General features: G+C 47.6%; 2 protein-coding genes across 2 annotated transcripts in view; both read right to left on the minus strand.

Moving 5' to 3' along the window:
• Positions 1-9,163, minus strand: part of LOC310637610 (signal-regulatory protein beta-1-like) — a gene marked incomplete at its 3' end in the record, with an annotated part of 10,685 nt that extends 1,522 nt beyond the window's left edge. Inside the window, exons 1-4 of the mRNA XM_083358113.1 lie at positions 9,031-9,163; positions 5,894-6,235; positions 5,390-5,710; positions 2,649-2,996 (exon numbers count right to left, since the gene is read on the minus strand). Of these exons, the coding sequence (XP_083214239.1) occupies positions 2,649-2,996; positions 5,390-5,710; positions 5,894-6,235; positions 9,031-9,139 (1,120 nt within the window). The 5' untranslated portion in view covers positions 9,140-9,163. The remainder of the gene's footprint in view (positions 1-2,648; positions 2,997-5,389; positions 5,711-5,893; positions 6,236-9,030) is intronic.
• Positions 1-18,877, minus strand: part of LOC310639331 (tyrosine-protein phosphatase non-receptor type substrate 1-like) — a 184,737-nt gene that overhangs the window by 145,310 nt on the left and 20,550 nt on the right. The window lies entirely within an intron of this gene.

Here is an 18,877-nt window from a genome sequence, read left to right on the forward strand (position 1 = left end):
CAGGGCAAGGCAAGGCAAGGCAAGGCAAGAAGACAAGGCAAGGCAAGGCAAGGCAAGGCAAGAAGACAAGGCAAGGCAAGGCAAGAAGACAAGGCAAGGCAAGGCAAGGCAAGAAGACAAGGCAAGGCAAGGCAAGAAGACAAGGCAAGGCAAGGCAAGGCAAGAAGACAAGGCAAGGCAAGGCAAGAAGACAAGGCAGGGCAAGGCAAGGCAAGGCAGGATGGGACAGGACGGGACGGGACAGGGCAAGGCAAGGCAAGGCAAGAAGACAAGGCAAGGCAAGGCAAGGCAAGGCAAGGCAAGAAGACAAGGCAAGGCAAGGCAAGAAGACAAGGCAAGGCAAGGCAAGGCAAGGCAAGGCAGGATGGGACAGGACGGGACGGGACAGGGCAAGGCAAGGCAAGGCAAGAAGACAAGGCAAGGCAAGGCAAGGCAAGGCAAGGCAAGAAGACAAGGCAAGGCAAGGCAAGAAGACAAGGCAAGGCAAGGCAAGGCAAGGCAAGGCAGGATGGGACAGGACGGGACGGGACAGGGCAAGGCAAGGCAAGGCAAGAAGACAAGGCAAGGCAAGGCAAGGCAAGGCAGGATGGGACGGGACGGGACAGGGCAAGGCAAGGCAAGGCAAGGCAAGGCAAGGCAAGGCAAGGCAAGGCAAGGCAAGAAGACAAGGCAAGGCAAGGCAGGACAGGACAGGACAGGACAGGGCAAGGCAAGGCAAGGCAGGACGGGACGGGACGGGATGGGACGGGACAGGGCAAGGCAAGGCAAGGCAAGGCAAGAAGGCAAGGCAAGGCAAGGCAAGAAGACAAGGCAAGGCAAGGCAAGGCAAGGCAAGGCAAGGCAAGGCAAGGCGACAAGGCAAGGCAAGGCAAGAAGACAAGGCAAGGCAAGGCAAGGCAAGAAGACAAGGCAAGGCAAGGCAAGAAGACAAGGCAGGGCAAGGCAAGGCAAGGCAAGGCAAGGCAAGGCAGGATGGGACAGGACGGGACGGGACAGGGCAAGGCAAGGCAAGGCAAGGCAAGGCAAGGCAAGGCAAGAAGACAAGGCAAGGCAAGGCAAGGCAAGGCAAGGCAAGAAGACAAGGCAAGGCAAGGCAAGAAGACAAGGCAAGGCAAGGCAAGGCAAGGCAAGGCAAGGCAGGATGGGACAGGACGGGACGGGACAGGGCAAGGCAAGGCAAGGCAAGGCAAGAAGACAAGGCAAGGCAAGGCAAGGCAAGGCAGGATGGGACGGGACGGGACGGGACAGGGCAAGGCAAGGCAAGGCAAGGCAAGGCAAGAAGACAAGGCAAGGCAGGACAGGACAGGACAGGACAGGACAGGGCAAGGCAAGGCAAGGCAGGACGGGACGGGACGGGATGGGACGGGACAGGGCAAGGCAAGGCAAGGCAAGGCAAGAAGGCAAGGCAAGAAGACAAGACAAGACAAGACAAGACAAGATATGAGGGCAAGAGAAGAAGGGGACAACAGAGAATGAGGTGGGTCGGACACAACTTCGCAACTAACAAAAACAACAGGATCATGAGAGTAGCGCCTGCTTGCAAAAGAGCTCCTGGTTGCTACATGGCAGCCTCTGTAGTGATGGCCAAATCTGGCTGTAGCTTCTGCCTTGCCTTATTTTTCTCCAATAGGTAACCAGGTTGGAAGGTAGCTTAAAAGTAAGTTATCAGAGTTTTCTGATAAAGTGGGGTTGCCCTATGAAAAGGGGGAACCTGGATGAAGGGCTTACACTGACTTCTATAGTTAGCACAACAAAGAACTTCAAAATGAAAGTTGACCGGTTTGGAAATAATCATCTGTCCTGTCCGGTTACATCCGGGGTCTTGACCTGAGCAGGGAGGTTGGACTAGAAGACCTCCAAGGTCCCTTCCAACTCTTGTTATTCTCTTCTGCTCTGTTCTGCTCTGCTCTGCTCTGCTCTGTTCTGAAAGAAGGGAACCAAGCTAGGAATAAGGAAACATTTCCTGAGATTTAGAACAATTAATTGGATTGACGACGGGTTTTAAAATTGTTTTAATTTTTAATTGTTGAGCTAATTTATTTTGGGGCTGTTTGTTTAATTTTTTAAAAAAACTTTTGTATTGTTGTTTTTTATTGTCGTTAGCCGCCCTGAGTCCTTCGGGAGATAGGGCGGCATATAAGTCCCATAAATAAATAAATAAATAAATAAATAATCAGTGGGACCACTTGCCTCCAGAAGTTGCGGATGCTCCAACATTGGAGGCTTTTAAGAAGAGACTGGTAGAGGGTCTCCTGCTTGGGCATAAGGTTGGACTAGAAGACCTCTAAGGTCCCTTCCAGGGCAATAGAAGAAGGGGACGACAGAGAACGAGGTGGCTGGATGGAGTCACTGAAGCGGGAGGCGTGAGCTTAAACGGACTCCAGAAGATGGTAGAGGACAGGAAGGCCTGGAGGAACCTTGTCCATGGGGTTGCGATGGGTCGGACACGACTTCGCAACTAACAACAACAAGGTCCCTTCCAGTCCTGTCGCTCTGTTTCAGAAGCAGAAATATTGATGGCTAATTTCACACAGTGCAAGGAAAAAAACCCAACAACAGCTTAAGTCAGAAAGGGGGAAAAAAACCTGCAGGTTGTGTGTCAGCAAATCCTCAGAAGGAAAGTTCTGAAGGATTCAAGTAGGACTCACTTGATGGAGCACTGCCCAAGCCTTTGTGATCTTCAGGTTGCCTTGCAACGGCAAGTTTCATTGTTAGAGTGAGCAGATTTTGGGATTCCTGTTGAAACAGGCAGCCGAAGTGCGAGTTGTTGCTCTCTTCGGTGGCCATCACCTCCAGGTAGGTCTTCAGGGAAAAGGTCCCATCGGGATTCGGGGTGCTCGGGCCAACCGTTCCTTTCCTGCTTGGGGCATTGTTGATAAACAACTCCAAGTTTGCATCGTCCGGATAAAATTCTTCCATGCTGCAAGTGACCGTCACGGTGGTGTTCGGCTGGACGGGGGAAGGCGGGCTGGTCTCCAGACGGACTTTGGGAGGAACTGAGCAAAAGAAGCCAAAGAGATCAGTCAGAAGAGCTTCAGACTCATGGGTGCTGCACAGGGCTTTTTTTTTCTCATAGAACGCTCAGAACGGAGTTCCGGCACCTTTTTTGGATGGAACCTTGTAGGGTAGGCAAGGCGGGTTGTATGACATGTGTGAGTTCCGGCACCTTTTTCTTTTACAAAAAAAGCACTGGTCCTGCATGCAGAAGGGGCTGGAAGGCCAAACTGATTCTGCTCTCCCATTGTGACCTTGGGGGGGGGGGGAAACAAGAAGTTTCTCTGAACGCAACCCTGGTGTGAAAAATCCTGAGCCTGGTTTGCCGGAAGCCCAAGACGAAAACTTATTAACGCTACCAGCGAAGAAAGAAATAAAGAACTCCATCCAATTCTCAGCAACTCTGTGTCGTCGTTGCTTCGTTTCACCTGTGCTGGTTAGGTTTCTATTCTGCCCTATATTTAAATGACACCTTCTCACCCGCCTTCTTAAGGAGAAGCTTCCTGACAGTGAGGACAATCAACCAGTGGAACAGCCTGCCACCAGAAATTGTGGGCGCTAAATCACTGGAGATTTTAAAGAAGAGACTGGACATTCACCTGGCTGATATGGTACAGGTTCTCCTGCTTGAGCAGGGGGCTGGAATAGAAGACCTCCAAGGTCCCTTCCAGATTCTATTCTATTCTATTCTATTCTATTCTATTCTATTCTATTCTATTCTATTCTATTCTATTCTATTCTATTCTATTCTATTCTATTCTATTCTATTCTATCCTATCCTATCCTATCCTATCCTATCCTATCCTATCCTATCCTATCCTATCCTATTCTATTTTGTTTCTATTCTATTCTGTTTCTATTCTATTCTATTCTATTCTATTCTATTCTATTCTATTCTATTCTATTCTATTCTATTCTATTCTATTCTATCCTATCCTATCCTATCCTATCCTATCCTATCCTATCCTATCCTATCCTATCCTATCCTATTCTATTTTGTTTCTATTCTATTCTATTCTATTCTATTCTATTCTATTCTATTCTATTCTATTCTATTCTATTCTATTCTATTCTATTCTATTCTATCCTATCCTATCCTATCCTATCCTATCCTATCCTATTCTATTTTGTTTCTATTCTATTCTATTCTATTCTATTCTATTCTATTCTATTCTATTCTATTCTATTCTATTCTATTCTATTCTATTCTATTCTATTCTATTCTATTCTATTCTATCCTATCCTATCCTATCCTATTCTATTTTGTTTCTATTCTATTCTATTCTATTCTATTCTATTCTATTCTATTCTATTCTATTCTATTCTATTCTATTCCATGATTCTATTCTATTCTATTCTATTCTATTCTATTCTATTCTATTCTATTCTATTCTATTCTATTCTATTCTATTCTATTCTATTCTATTCTATTCTATTCTATTCTATTCTATCCTATCCTATCCTATCCTATCCTATCCTATCCTATCCTATCCTATTCTATTTTGTTTCTATTCTATTCTATTCTATTCTATTCTATTCTATTCTATTCTATTCTATTCTATTCTATTCTATCCTATCCTATCCTATCCTATCCTATCCTATCCTATCCTATCCTATCCTATCCTATTCTATTCTATTTTGTTTCTATTCTATTCTATTCTATTCTATTCTATTCTATTCTATTCTATTCTATCCTATCCTATCCTATCCTATCCTATCCTATCCTATCCTATTCTATTTTGTTTCTATTCTATTCTATTCTATTCTATTCTATTCTATTCTATTCTATTCTATTCTATTCTATTCTATTCTATCCTATCCTATCCTATCCTATCCTATCCTATCCTATCCTATCCTATCCTATCCTATCCTATTCTATTTTGTTTCTATTCTATTCTATTCTATTCTATTCTATTCTATTCTATTCTATTCTATTCTATTCTATTCTATTCTATTCTATTCTATTCCATGATTCTATTCTATTCTATTCTATTCTATTCTATTCTATTCTATTCTATTCTATTCTATTCTATTCTATTCTATTCTATTCTATTCTATTCTATTCTATTCTATTCTATTCTAGAATTTGTCTGTTCTACTCTACTCTACTCTACTCCTATTCTGTTCTGTTCTGTTCTGTTCTATTACATATATTTGGCCCCCTAACTCAAATAATCAGATTCCTTTTGTCCCCTGAGCAAAGAAACAAAAGCAAACTGCTAAAACAAGGTGAAACAATTCCAGAACAATCAGCATTAAAATATAGCTCATCAGGTGGGAAGTGGATCCCAACTGGATCCACGTCTCTGGGGAAACAGCCAGAGTCAGAAGGTTTTTCTAAACCAGGTCCAGACTCCGTGGCCTTGTCCCTCTCTGCAACGCAGAGCTCACCTACCTCTTAGGACATCAGCGAGCGGAAAGGCTTGCTGGAGAGGACCATTCAACGATCTGTGTTGGATCTGGCAGGTCAGCTGAGACCTCACATCTCCTTGCTCCAGCGGGATGTCCACCGTGCTCTCCGCTCGGTACGAGATGCCATGTTTTCCACCAGCAACCAGGATGATGGTCTGGGCAGCCTGTATGTCTTTCCCGCCCTTCAACCATCTGACTGTGATCTCTCGGGGGGAAAATCCCTCTGTGGAGCAGTTGAAGGCGGCCCAAGACCCCGCTGTGATTCTTCTTGTGGGGCCACGAACCACAGGCTGGGATGGCTGGGCTGAAGGAGAAAATAGAGAGAGATATCAGTTGATGTTCCTCAAAGATAACACAGGAAGCTACAAGAGTGTGTTTGGTTGGAGAGACTCAACTTCAGAACATGGGATTTACACCCACATGTCTCTCGGTTGACTGGGAACATCTGCCTCCATCCCCAGAAATCAAATTGGAGAGCCCCACCTACCAATTACGGAGACCAGAGTGCCTTTTCCTGAAGCCAGCTCTCTCTCTATGATCCCTGCTCTGAACTTCACACAATAGTAGGTCCCGGCATCTTCAGGACGGATGTTTGGGATGTTGATGCTGAAGTCCGTGTTGGATCCTGGGACCAGCCTCACACCACGGTTGGAAGGAACTTGCTTGTCACTGTAAATGGGGGGCTGGTTTCTGTCCAGCCCTTTGAACCACCGCACGCTTCCGGGTAAATTTGCCCCAGTCAATGTACACTGTAGAGTGAGGCTGTCTCCAGTGTTCACCGATACGGTTTCCGGAAGTTGTGTTACCTCCATTTTCTGTCCTGTAACAACTGAAACAAAAAGAGACACTTTTGTGACTAGGTTTCCTGTAAGTGGTCACCACTCTTCTGGACACAAAGGACCACTGGTGGTGCTCTTTCTGCATCTACAGTTCCTTACACCAATATCGCAATCCCAGAAGAACAAATGCACAGTAAACAACAGTGTAATCTAGGAACCACCAAGAACTCTCCTACTAACACTAATAGTCACTTCTATATAAACAAAAAGCAAACCCACTCCCTTCTAGCACTGATCATGTTACCTAGTTGGGTAATGAAATGTCTGCAAGAACACCAAGCCCTACAGTCCTCCTCCTCCTCCTCCTCCTCCTCCTCCTCCTCCTCCTCCTCCTCCTCCCCTTCTCCTCCTGGTCCACTCCACAAACCCCACTCCCTTCTTGCACTGATGATGTTACCTAGTTGGGTCATGAAACATCTGCAAGAAAAACCATCAAGCTCAGAGAGCAGCAAGGACCCCACAGTTCTCCTCCTCCTCCTCCTCCTCCTCCTGTCTGCAAACCTCACTTCCTTCTAGCACCGATGATGTAACCTACTTGGGTAATAAAACATCTGCAAGAAAAAAACCAAGTTCAGAGACCGCCATGGACCCCACTGTTCAATCCTGATTCTCTTTTATAGGGACCAGTGCTTCATCTGGGCTGTTCAAAAGGGTTTGGTGCTCTTTTGAAAGAATATATCCTTGGCTCTTCAATTAAACTGTCAACGCTGCTCACGTGGTCGGATGCTCTTGCTTTGACAACGGATGGAAATGTAGCCATCTTTTCTCTATCGCTTTTAGAGTTTGTTGATGCTGGGAGGGGGAATGTGGATGAGAGTCCAGCTAACCATAACAATAATAACTCAGCCGTGGGAACCCAAGGTCACTGGGCCCAGAGTTGATTCAGCTGGGGAGAAAGCCCGCATGCTTCAAGCAAATTGGGGAATGTGATTTATGTCTGTTAATTGAAGGGGGGAATTGTGCTTTGTTACTTTGTTTCCATGGGAGGGGGATTCAGTTTTTGGCTTCAACTATGTAGTGCCAATACTTTGTTCCTCGAATAAAAGATTCTTTAAGGTAAACAATGCCTGGAAGTTCTCTGGAAGAGTTTCATCTGTCGGAACCATGACATAAACCCCCAAAGCAGGCTAGTTTCTGCCTGCTGTGAATTGCTGGATCAGCTTCTGGTTGGTCAGCGTCTCATGCTTTCTGCCGTTGGAGCCACCAAAGATTTCGTGAAGTTTCATTTCTGATGTTCTCTTTTTTGTTCCCTTTTTTTCTCCGCTGGGTGGGGAAGCCAGTTTGCTGACTCCAGAATACTGCCAAAAAAAAAAAAAAACACCCTCCAAAAAATACTGCAGTGATTTTGGTCACCCTACTACAAAAAAGATATTGAGACTTTGGAAAAAGTTCAGAGAAGAGCAACTAAGATGATCCAAGGCCTGGAGATCAAAACATAGGAAGAACGGCTGCAGGATTTGGGTCTGGCTAGTCTAAAGAAAAATAGGGGAGACATGATAACAGCATTCCAGTATCTGAGGGGCTGCCACAAAGAAGAGGGGATTAAGTTATTCTCCAAAGCTCCAGAGGGAAGGACAAGAAACAATGGATGGAAACTACTCAAAGAGAGAAGCAACCTGGAATTAAGGAGAAACTTCCTGACAGTGAGGACACTTAACCAGTGGAACAGCTTGCCACCAGAAATAAATGGGCGCTCCATCCCTGGAGGTTATTAAGAAGAGGCTGGACAGTCACTTGTGTGAAATGGCATAGGTTCTCCTGCTTGAGCAGCGGGCTGGACTAGAAGACCTCCAATACGCTAGAAAAGAGCTTGATTCAGCTACGTGTGTGTGTGGGGGGGGAGGGACAAGCAAACGGGTTTTTTTTTTGCTTAATTTCCCAACAGTGAGAACAGCCAACCAGTGGAATGGCTTGTCTCCATAACTGGAGGCTTTTAAGAAGAGAACGCACAGCCGTTTGTCTGAAATGGTACAGGGTCTTCTGCTTGGGCAGGGGGTTGGACTAGAAGACCTCCGAGGTCCCTTCCAATGCGAGGGTTCTGTATGCTCTGCAGGTCTGTATATCATCTAGAGCAAAAAGGTTATCTGAGGTCAGGTTTTCCTGACAGAACTGTTGATCAATGGAACAGCTTGCATCTTGGAGTTGTGAGTGCTCCATCGCTGGAGGTTTTGAAGAAAATAATAATAATTGATCAACCATATTTTTTTTGAGATGGTGTGAGGACTCCTGCCTTGAAGGGAGGTTTGAATTGAAAGAGGGAGCAAAGAGGCCATCTAGCAGCCCTCTCTCAACAGTGGGGGAAGGGTATGGCATCCTCTATCTCCAGTCTACGACACCGTCCTTTCAGCGGTTCCAGGAAGGCTCCACACCCATTTGCACCACTCAGGTAATAAACCTCTAGGTGGCCTCAACGACTCTCTAAAAGGATGCAAATGACCGGCTGTCTGCAAGGAGTATAAATCCTTCCATTCCCCACCGTCCAGTCAGAACCTGAGGAAGCTTCTGGGATGAGAAGCGAAACGTCTTCAAAGGACAACAAGGAAGCCCAGATGCCTCCTGAGAAACCACCTTTGGGGTTTCTGGATGACTGAGAATCTCCATAGACAATGAAAGAAATCTCCTCCTCCCCAGATCCAACATCTGGAACTGGCCTTTGCTGGCTCGTCTCCCTGTTCAGAATAGCACAACCGCTTTGAAGCAGCCTTAACATTCATCCTGCGCTGGATTTTACTCCTGTTGTAAATCTGAGGATGGAGCCTGCGTGATCTCAGTTGTCAACACTCACCCAGATCTCGTTGGAAGAGAAGGAGCAGCAGCAGCAGAAGCGGAAGAGGACCAGGGATTCTCCTGAAGGACCTCAAGGCTGCCATTCCCAACAGCAGCGGGAGAGACATCTGGAGTGACTTTGCATCTTGCCCACTCGGTCTTTCCTCCCACAGGAGGAGCAAAAGAGGAACTCTTATTTCCTCCTTGTAAATTGGGACCAGTTACTAAAGTTTCAGTTATGGCAAAAGGGGCAGCATCCAGTAAATGAAGTCCACGGAACTTCTGCTGCTTACTCAGGGGGAGTAAAATCACCTCTAAATTGGCAATATTCAGCAGCTGGTCTTTCTCGGTCATTTCCCCCCAAAATTTAAAAGCTCTAGGACAGCTCATTTCTCTCAGCTTTTCGTATGTTGAGGAGCCTTTATAGATGTGAAAGAAGGGGGGGAAAGGGGGGGGTTGGGTGATGCTACTTAAAAGTTACTTTGGGAAAGAAGCCATTGAAGGAGAAGCTAGTTAGAAGCCAGATTCTCACAATTCAGACTGGAGATAGGTGATGTCGCGTCCCTCCCCCCTCTGTTGAGAGAGGGCTGTTCAATTTTGACCCAGATGGCCTCTTTGACCCCTCTTTCAAACCAGCGGTCCTCTCGGTCCAAAAGGTGGACTTTGCTGTCTTCAAAAGAGCGGCTTTTGTCTTTTAAATGCAGATCTTGTCCTGAAGGGTTTGTTCTCCTGCGTTGTGCCATACATTTATGGAGTTGTTGCTTCGTTTCCCCAGAGTTTAGATCTCCACCTGGCTCACTGCATTGTGCTGGAAATTGAACAGCAACACAGCCCTTTCAGCAGTTCCAAGAAGGCTCCCCACCCATTTGCACCACTCAGGTGACCCTGAGGACACAGGTAAACCTCCAAGTGGCCTCAACGACTCTCTAAATTAAGGTCTCCTGCTTGAACATTGTTCTGTTATTCTGATGCCAATGGCAACTTCCGGTAACTCACTTTGACCATTGGGATGTGTCTCCTGAAGCTGGAAACTGGGTTCTGCATGGTTAGTAAGCTTTGTCAGTTTCTAACCCTGAAGAAACTTCTCTGGGGCAGGAGTAGCCTTTGAAATCAAACCCGCCGCCCATGAAATGGGGACTTGCAGGAAAGTTTAGGAGCTGAGCTAAGAAGCAGACAGACAGGGTGAGTTTCCAGCTGGAGCAGAGCAAGCCAGAAGCAAGTTCAACCATGGAAGAATCAGCTGCTGTTAACCAATTTTAATACGGACAATGAAACACGCCTTCTACTACTGTTGAAGGAAAAGTCTTCGTCAGGGTTCAGTCCAAGCCGGGAATAAACAACATGGCGACTGCTTTAGAAAGAAGGTTGCAGTTTATTGAAGAGGAGAGCCAGACAGGTAGATGGCTCTGGAAGAAAAGAGAGAGAGAGCACATGTAAGGAGTGGGTTTTTATACCCTCTGGAGCCTTTTGTTTGGAGTTGCTTCCTGTTCCTGCTTGAGGCTTTGTATTTCCTGTGTCATGTATTTTGACCTGAGTCTAGGTGTGTCCTTTGGCATCTTGAGTTAGTCCTATTCTGTCCAGTCTTAAGAGTTTGGGTGCGGTATGTAGACACAGTGGCTCAGTGGGTTAGGACGCTGAGCTTGTCGATCAGAAGGTAGGCAGTTTGGCGGGTCGAATCCTGAGCGCCGCGTAGCAGAGTGAGCGCCTGTTACTCATCCCAGCTTCTGCCAACCTAGCAGTTCGAAGGCACATAAAAATGCAAGTAGAAAAATAGGGACCACTCCGGTGGGAAGGTAACAGCGTTCCGTGCGCCTTTGGCATCTAGTCATGCCGGCCACAAGACCACAGAGACGTCCTCGGACAAGCGCTGGCTCTTCGGCTTTGAAACGGAGATGAGCACCGGCTCCTAGAGTCGGAAACGACTAGCATGCATGTGTGGGGGAACCTTTACCTTTACGTAGATTTTAGGTGTCTTTGTCTTCCTAAGCTTCTGTTCTGTACCAGCCTGCTACCGGCCCTGCAGAAAAGGCAGGGACAACCCCTTTACAAACGGCAAGAGGCTGGAATAAAGCCTGCCAAATTTATTAACATAAAACATACACCAACCATGAAACAGAAGCTATGAAACAGGAACTATCCAAGTGGTTGCCTTCAGCAAACCAGCCCTCCCACACATTCCCCTTAAATACAGCTCAGGGCGTGGCCTCTCTCTGCCTCCTTCTGAGGTGCCCCATTGCCTTCCTCTGTTTACTCCTGATTGACTGCCTCCTGCGTCGGGCGTCCTTGAACAGGGCCAGCTGTGGGTCATCTTCATCCACGCTGTCAGGCTCACACAGCTGGGTCTCCACCAGGTGGGAGGGGCCTGGCTGAGGGCTCTGCGGAGCCTCAAAGCCATCATCAGCAAGCTCTTCAACACCCCCCCTCCTCCTCCTCTGAGTCGTCCGACCCAACTGTCGAACCCACAGGCTGACCCTGAATCACAACAGCTTCTAGCTGGGGGCCTCCAACCTTCCTGAATGGATTATCACATCTGCATTTCTACAGAGCTGGTTTCTGCTTGGGGGAGGGAGACTTGGGGTTATTAAGAAAAACTGGGCATGCTTTTCTGCCTTTGTAAGATCCTTTAGGGAAATGTAATATTCTGCCCTTTTAATATTTCCTTCTCTGGAGAGGGCTGACTTCCCACACTACTTAGGCGCTGAATTTTGTGTTTGCTGCTTTAAAGGACGTTCTTTTTGCCTGGTCTCGCTTTTGTTTTGTTTCGTTTTTTTTGAAATTGCGTCATTTCGGAGGCTCCGTGATTTCACAATGGCAAGGAGGTGAAAATCATGAAGCTGAGCCAGAAAAAGAAATCCACAAAACTCCTTTTTAGATTTTTGAAGTTTAAGGATTTGCATATTTTTGAAGGCCTTTCTTCTGCTCCGTTCTCTGCAGTTTTCATATAAAACCCTAATAAGTGTTGATTTCATGAAGTTTGTTGTGTGTGGGGGGGAGGGGTAATTGTTCCATTTTAGCTGAAGCTGATTGGCCAGGAATAAACACCAGAGTTAAAGATTCCTGACTGTGTTGAGATATTTTGCTGTTTGACCAAAAAAGGGAACAGGAATATTGCTCCTGCTGTTGTTAGCTGCGAAGTTGCGTCCGACCCATCGTGACCACATGGACAATGTTCCTCCAGGCCTTCCTGTCCTCTACCATCTTCTGGAGTCCATTTAAGCTCACGCCTCCTGCTTCAGTGACTCCATCCAGCCACCTCCTTCTCTGTCGTCCCCTTCTTCTCTTGCCCTCAATCTTTCCCAGCATTAGGCTCGTCTCCAGTAAGTCCTTCCTCCTCATTAGGTGGCCAAAGTATCTGAGTTTCAACTTCAGATCTGGCCTTCTAAAGAGCAGTCAGGGTTGATCTCCTCTAGGACCGACCGGTTTGATCGCCTGGCAGTCCAAGGGACTCGCAGGAGTCTTCTCCAGCACCATAGCTCAAAGGCTTCAATTCTTTGCCACAACTGTTACGCCCCTGTCATGGACCGATCACCACCTCCTGCGGCTAGACTTCCCCCTTGCCACCCCCCACCGTGGGTGCACGGTGCCAGTCAGATGGTACCGCCCTAGGCGCCTAATGGACCCTGATAAGTTCCAGGCAGCGCTTAGGGACACGCATGCACTCCCTGCTCACAGCTCGGCGGATGCCTTAGTGGAAGCCTGGGAAAAGGCAGCCACGGAGGCTCTGGACCGAGTTGTACCCTTGCGGCCTCTGACCCGGCGCAGATCCCAGCGAGCCCCATGGTTCACCGAGGAGCTCCGGGAGATGAAGCGTCGGAGACGGGGCCTAGAGAGCCGTTGGAGATCCAGTCGATCCGAATCCGACCGATTGCGACTAAGAATCCGCACCAGGTCTTATCTCGCTGCGATAAGGGTGGCAAAATCCAACTATTTTTCCACCCTCATTGCGTCCGCAGATAATCGCCCGGCTGCCTTGTTCAGGGTGACTCGCTCCCTATTAAACCAAGAGGTGAGGGAGGAACCCTTGCAGGGTCGAGCCGAGGAATTCGGTCAATATCTGCTGGATAAAATTGCTCGGATTCGAACTGGCCTGGACTCCAACTGGGCTGAGATGGAAGAACAAGACATGGACAGTCTTGTCGACGTCATCTGGGAAGAATTTGATCCTGTAACTCCTAAGGAAGTGGACAGGATTATGAGAAGGTTGAGCTCCTCCACATGCTTACTGGACCCGTGCCCTTCCTGGCTGGCCTATGCAGCTCGAGAGGGGACACGAGGCTGGTTCCTAGCGGTCATCTCTGCTTCTCTGAGTGAGGGTCACTTCCCCACCGCCTTGAAGGAGGCGGTGGTGAGACCTCTCCTCAAGAAGCCCACCTTGGACCCATCCTCTTTGAATAACTTTCGTCCAGTCTCCAATCTTCGCTTCCTTGCGAAGGTTGTTGAGAGCGTGGTGGCGCACCAACTTCCTCAGATCCTGGATGAAGCGGTTTATCTAGACCCGTACCAATCGGGTTTCAGGCCGGGCTACAGCACGGAGACGGCATTGGTCGCTCTGATGAATGATCTCTGGAGAGCCCGGGACAGGGGCCATTCCTCTGTCCTAGTCTTATTAGACCTCTCGGCGGCTTTCGATACCATCGACCATGGTATCTTGCTGCGACGCCTCAGGGGACTGGGAGTGGGAGGCACGGTTCTGCGTTGGTTCTCCTCCTTTCTCCAGGGTCACTCGCAGTCGGTGCTGACAGGGGGACAGAGGTCGACCCCGAGGCCTCTCGCTTGCGGAGTCCCTCAGGGGTCGGTCCTCTCACCTCTCCTGTTCAACATCTACATGAAACCGCTGGGTGAGATCATTCGCAGTTTTGGAGTAGGGTACCATCAGTATGCTGATGACACCCAGCTTTTTATCTCAACTCCAAACAATATCAGTGATGCCCTAGACGTGATGTCCCGCTGCCTGAAAGCGGTCCGGGAATGGATGGGGAGAAACAGGCTTCAACTGAACCCGGACAAGACTGAATGGCTGTACGTACCGGCAAGCCAGGATATTCAGAACGTCCCATTGCTTAACATCGGGGACAAGTTACTACCCCCTGTTGATAGGGCCCGCAACCTGGGTGTCCTCCTAGACTCGCAGCTCTCCCTGGAAGACCACATAGGAGCTGTGACCAAGGGGGCCTTCTCCCGGGTTCGACTAGTTCGCCAACTACGGCCTTATCTGGACCTGGATTCCTTACGTACAGTCACCCATGCCCTTGTGACCTCTCGCCTAGACTATTGTAACGCTCTCTACATGGGGCTGCCCTTGAGATCCACTCAGAAGCTTCAACTGGTGCAAAGTGCAGCGGCATGGACACTCTTGGGAGCCTCCCGATACTCCCATATCACACCTCTCCTCCGTGCGCTGCACTGGCTTCCAGTTGCCTTCCGTGTGAAGTTCAAGGTGCTAACAATGACATACAAAGCCCTACATGGCATGGGTCCGGACTACCTACGGGAGCACCTTCTGCCAATGTCAGCACCCCACCGTCCTGTGCGCTCCCACAGAGAGGGCCTCCTCAGGGTGCCACCGCTCAAGGAATGTCGGCTGGTGGCCCCCAGGGGGAGGGCGTTCTCGGTGGGTGCGCCGGCCCTCTGGAACAGCTTGCCAACTGAAATCCGGATGGCCCCCGACCTCCGTACCTTCCGACGCGACTTAAAAACTTTCCTGTTCCAGCAGTCCGGCCTGGCATGATAGCGTTAATTGGGGTCCCAGTTTGTTTTCACTATTGTTTTTATTATTTTTATTGTTCAATCTGTATACATTCCTTCCTCTGTACACCGCCCCGAGTCCCTCGGGAGAAGGGCGGTTTATAAAAACTAATAAATAAATAAATAAATAAATAAAAACTATCAATTTAATAGGATAAATCTGTACAGAATAAACCTGTAGTGGTGCTGTTTGACCACAAGAGGGAGCCAAAAACTTAAACATTGCCTGTAAGCTACTAATTTAATAGAATAAACCTCACAATACATAGTTTTATGACAGTTGGTAAATTATCACACATGGTTGCTAAAAGAAAACAAGAAGTATTCAAGTAATTCAGGCAACGGAAGCAAAGACTGAAGTAAAAGTTGATAGGTGATTCATCAGCTTAATAATAATAATTAAGTTGGAAGGGACCTTGGAGGTCATCTAGTCCAACCCCCTGCTCAGGCAGGAAACCCTATACCATTCCAGACAAATGGTTTTCCGGTCTCTTAAAAACTTCCAGTGTTGGAGCATTCACAGCTTCTGGAGGCAGGTAGTTCCACTGGTTTGTTCTAACTGTCAGGAAGTTTCTCCTTAGTTCTAGGTTGCTTCTCTCCTTGACTAGTTTCCATCCATTGCTTCTTGTCCTGCCTTCAGGTGTTTTGGAGAATAGCTTGACTTTCTCTTCTTTGGGGCAGCCCCTGAGATATTGGAAGACTGCTATTATGTCATCCCTCGCCCTTCTCTTCATGAAACTAGACATACCCATTTCCAGCAATTGTTCTTTGTGTGTTTTAGCCTCCAGTCCCCTGATCCTCTTTGTTGCTCTTCTCTGCCCTCTTTCCAGAGTCTCGACATCTTTTTTACATCGTGGTGACCAAAACTGGATGCAGGATTCCAACTGTGGCCCTACCAAGGCATTGTAAAGTGGTATTAACACTTCACGTGATCTTGATGTGATATTAGTGGAGAAGTCAAACAGATAAATGATAAGAGCGAAATTTTGGAGCATAAAATAGAGAAGAGAGACATTCACCATGAAGCTGAGTTGGACAATAGAGCCTTATTGGAATTACAGGACTAAGAACTCCAGCTATGGATTCTGAACTGTCCCTGAGTTGACAGAAGATATGTAATCTAAGAATGATTAAATCTTGGGCTCAACTAGTAGACTGGGAAGCAGGAAAAAAATTGAATTTAAAATACATAAGATTTACAGAATCAACACCATTTTGCCAGGCCTGATGGGGAATTACTTAGGGTTTTAATATTTATATATATTTTTATTCTTTTTATTGTGAGCAATAATTTAATTCTTTTTTAACTTTTGTACTTTTGTAGTTTTAAGATATGCCCTGTTCACCGCCCTGAGTCCTTCGGGAGAAGGGCGGTATAAAAATTTAATTAAATAAAATAAATAAATAAATTCTCATCGAGAAGCTGACTGACTTGAAATTCTCCCCCCTCCATCTGCGATTGGATTCAAGACTTTCTTAGGGACCAGTTACAAACAGTGAGGATCGGGTCTGCTTTGTCCACCCCCCTGAAGCTTTGCACCGGCTCGCCACAGGGCTGTGTGCTTAGCCCCTACCTGTACTCTTTATACACATATGATTGTGTATCATCTGACCCATCCACTGCGATAATTAAGTTTGCAGATGATACGACCGCGGTGGGTCTTATTAGAGGTGGGGATGAGACAGCATACAGGGCGGAGGTACAAAAACTATCCATATGGTATTGTAACAACAACTTGCACCTGAACATCGGCAAGATGAAAGAGATGGTGCTCGACTTCCGGAGGAAAAAGGAGGAACCTGCCCCACTTTACATCGGGAAGGACTGCGTGGAGAGAGTGTCCTCCTTTAAATTTCTGGGAGTCTACCTCTGTGAAGATCTGACCTGGAAAGTTAACACAACCCAGGTGGCTAGAAAGGCCCAACAGAGGCTTCACTTTCTTAGGATCTTGCGGAAGAACAGGGTAGAACAACGGCTTGTGACCCTCTTTTACCGGTCTACTATAGAGAGCGTCCTCTTGTACGGTATTGTGGTTTGGTATGCTGGTCTGACAGCCGCGGACAGGAAAGTATTACAGAGGGTGTTGAGCACAGCACAAGACATCGTGGGCTGTCCCCTGACACCACTGGATGACCTCGCCAGGCCCCGCTGCCTTGGAAGAGTGAGGAAAATCCTCAGGGACGACTCACACCTTGGTCGGTACCTCTTTACTCTCCTACCGTCACCATAAGTTCTGCTGCCTCCTCAGGAGTAATAAAAACCAACTCTAAATCAGCAGTATTCAGTGGCTGGTCTTCCTCCGTCATCCTAAAAGTTAGAATCTTCAGACCAGCTCATTTGTCCCCTCGTCCCTTCATTTCCAGACCGGAGAGCTAAGGTGATCATCTTCAGAGCTGTGCTGAGGAATCTGTGAAACATCTGATAGGCAAAGTCACTCAGATCCCTCCCCAGCTAGATCCCATGTGTGGAGCTGATCCATTAGGGAGGCCTGAGGCACCCAGTTATCTGGGAACTGTTTGATCCTGTCGGACCTGATGGTGGACAGGGCCCTTGATGCTGTCAGTGCCACCAGCTGCCGATTGGATCCCTGTCCCTCATGTTTAAAACTAAACCAGCTTCACGTGTTGTCTGAACACCACTTATGAGCATAGGAAGTCCAGCCACCTGCTGGATCTGGTGTTTGTAAAAATGGGGTGTCTGAATGTGCCACATAGCTCTCTCCAACAGTGGATGTGTCCAGATAACCCAGGATCCTCTCACATTACACAGCGTGTCCCCTGTTGAAAGACTGGGCCCGTTTCTAACTCTAGTTGGTCTAGATATAGGCTCAGAGGACCCATGTGGCCTTAGGAAGACCACAGAGTGCCTGGCAGAAGAAGGAGAAGGTCTGGATCCCACAGGTCCCATACAGTGGTTGATTGGTTGAGTCTCACAACTTGATGGCCCAACCAATGCTGGACCATGTAATGGGATGGCTGTTGTTGGCCCTCGAAAAGGTAACGATATGAAACAGGAAGTCCCAGCCAAAACAAAGTTGGTAGGGAAAATACATAAACTATCTCTTGGTTTTCATGTTGTCTTGGGCATATTCAGTGGTATTTGAATGAATGAGCCTTTTATTGTCAAAGTACAACCATGTATACATTGAGATTGGCTGAGCCTCCCTTCGCGCCCCCACCCCCCCAACTTACGGTGACACAAACCCTCCATCTTATTACACCATGTGAACTAATTGCACAACACACCAGCTTCGCAAGCTGATTAGATCAACCGCTTTGCATTTTGTGCAAAGACCTCTTTACTGATGTCTTTAATGATTGCCGATAGGAAGTTGGGCAATTTGCCCCAAGATGAATACAGCCAGCCCAGAAATTATTGAATAGGATAGAATAAGAGAGTTGGAAGGGCCCTTGTACATCATCTAGTCCATGGGTAGGCAACCTTGGCTCTTTTCTGACTCATGGGCCTCAATTCCCAGAATTCCTGAGCCAGCCATGCTGAGGGGAAAGGGAGAGGTTTCCAAGCTGAGCCATGCTGGCTCAGGAATTCTGGGAGTTGAAGTCCACGAGTCATGAAGGGGCCATAGTTCCCCCATGCTGGCTCAGGAATTCTGGGAGTTGAAGTCCACGAGTCATGAGGGGGGCATAGTTCCCCCATGCTGGCTCAGGAATTCTGGGAGTTGAAGTCCACGAGTCATGAGGGGGGCATAGTTCCCCCATGCTGGCTCAGGAATTCTGGGAGTTGAAGTCCATGAGTCATGAAGGGGCCATAGTTCCCCCATGCTGGCTCAGGAATTCTGGGAGTTGAAGTCCACGAGTCATGAGGGGGCCATAGTTTCCCCATGCTGGCTCAGGAATTCTGGGAGTTGAAGTCCACGAGTCATGAGGGGGCCATAGTTTCCCCATGCTGGCTCAGGAATTCTGGGAGTTGAAGTCCACAAGTCATGAGGGAGCCATAGTTTCCCCATGCTGGCTCAGGAATTCTGGGAGTTGAAGTCCACGAGTCATGAGGGGTCAAAGTTCCCCCATGCTGGCTCAGTAATTCTGGAAGTTGAAGTCCACGAGTCATAAAAGAGCCAAGGTTGCCTACCCCTGCCCTACACCATTCCAGACAAGTCTCT

Source organism: Vipera ursinii (genome assembly GCF_947247035.1).
Source record: "Vipera ursinii genome assembly, chromosome: 3".
Taxonomy (NCBI): Eukaryota; Metazoa; Chordata; class Lepidosauria; order Squamata; family Viperidae; genus Vipera; species Vipera ursinii.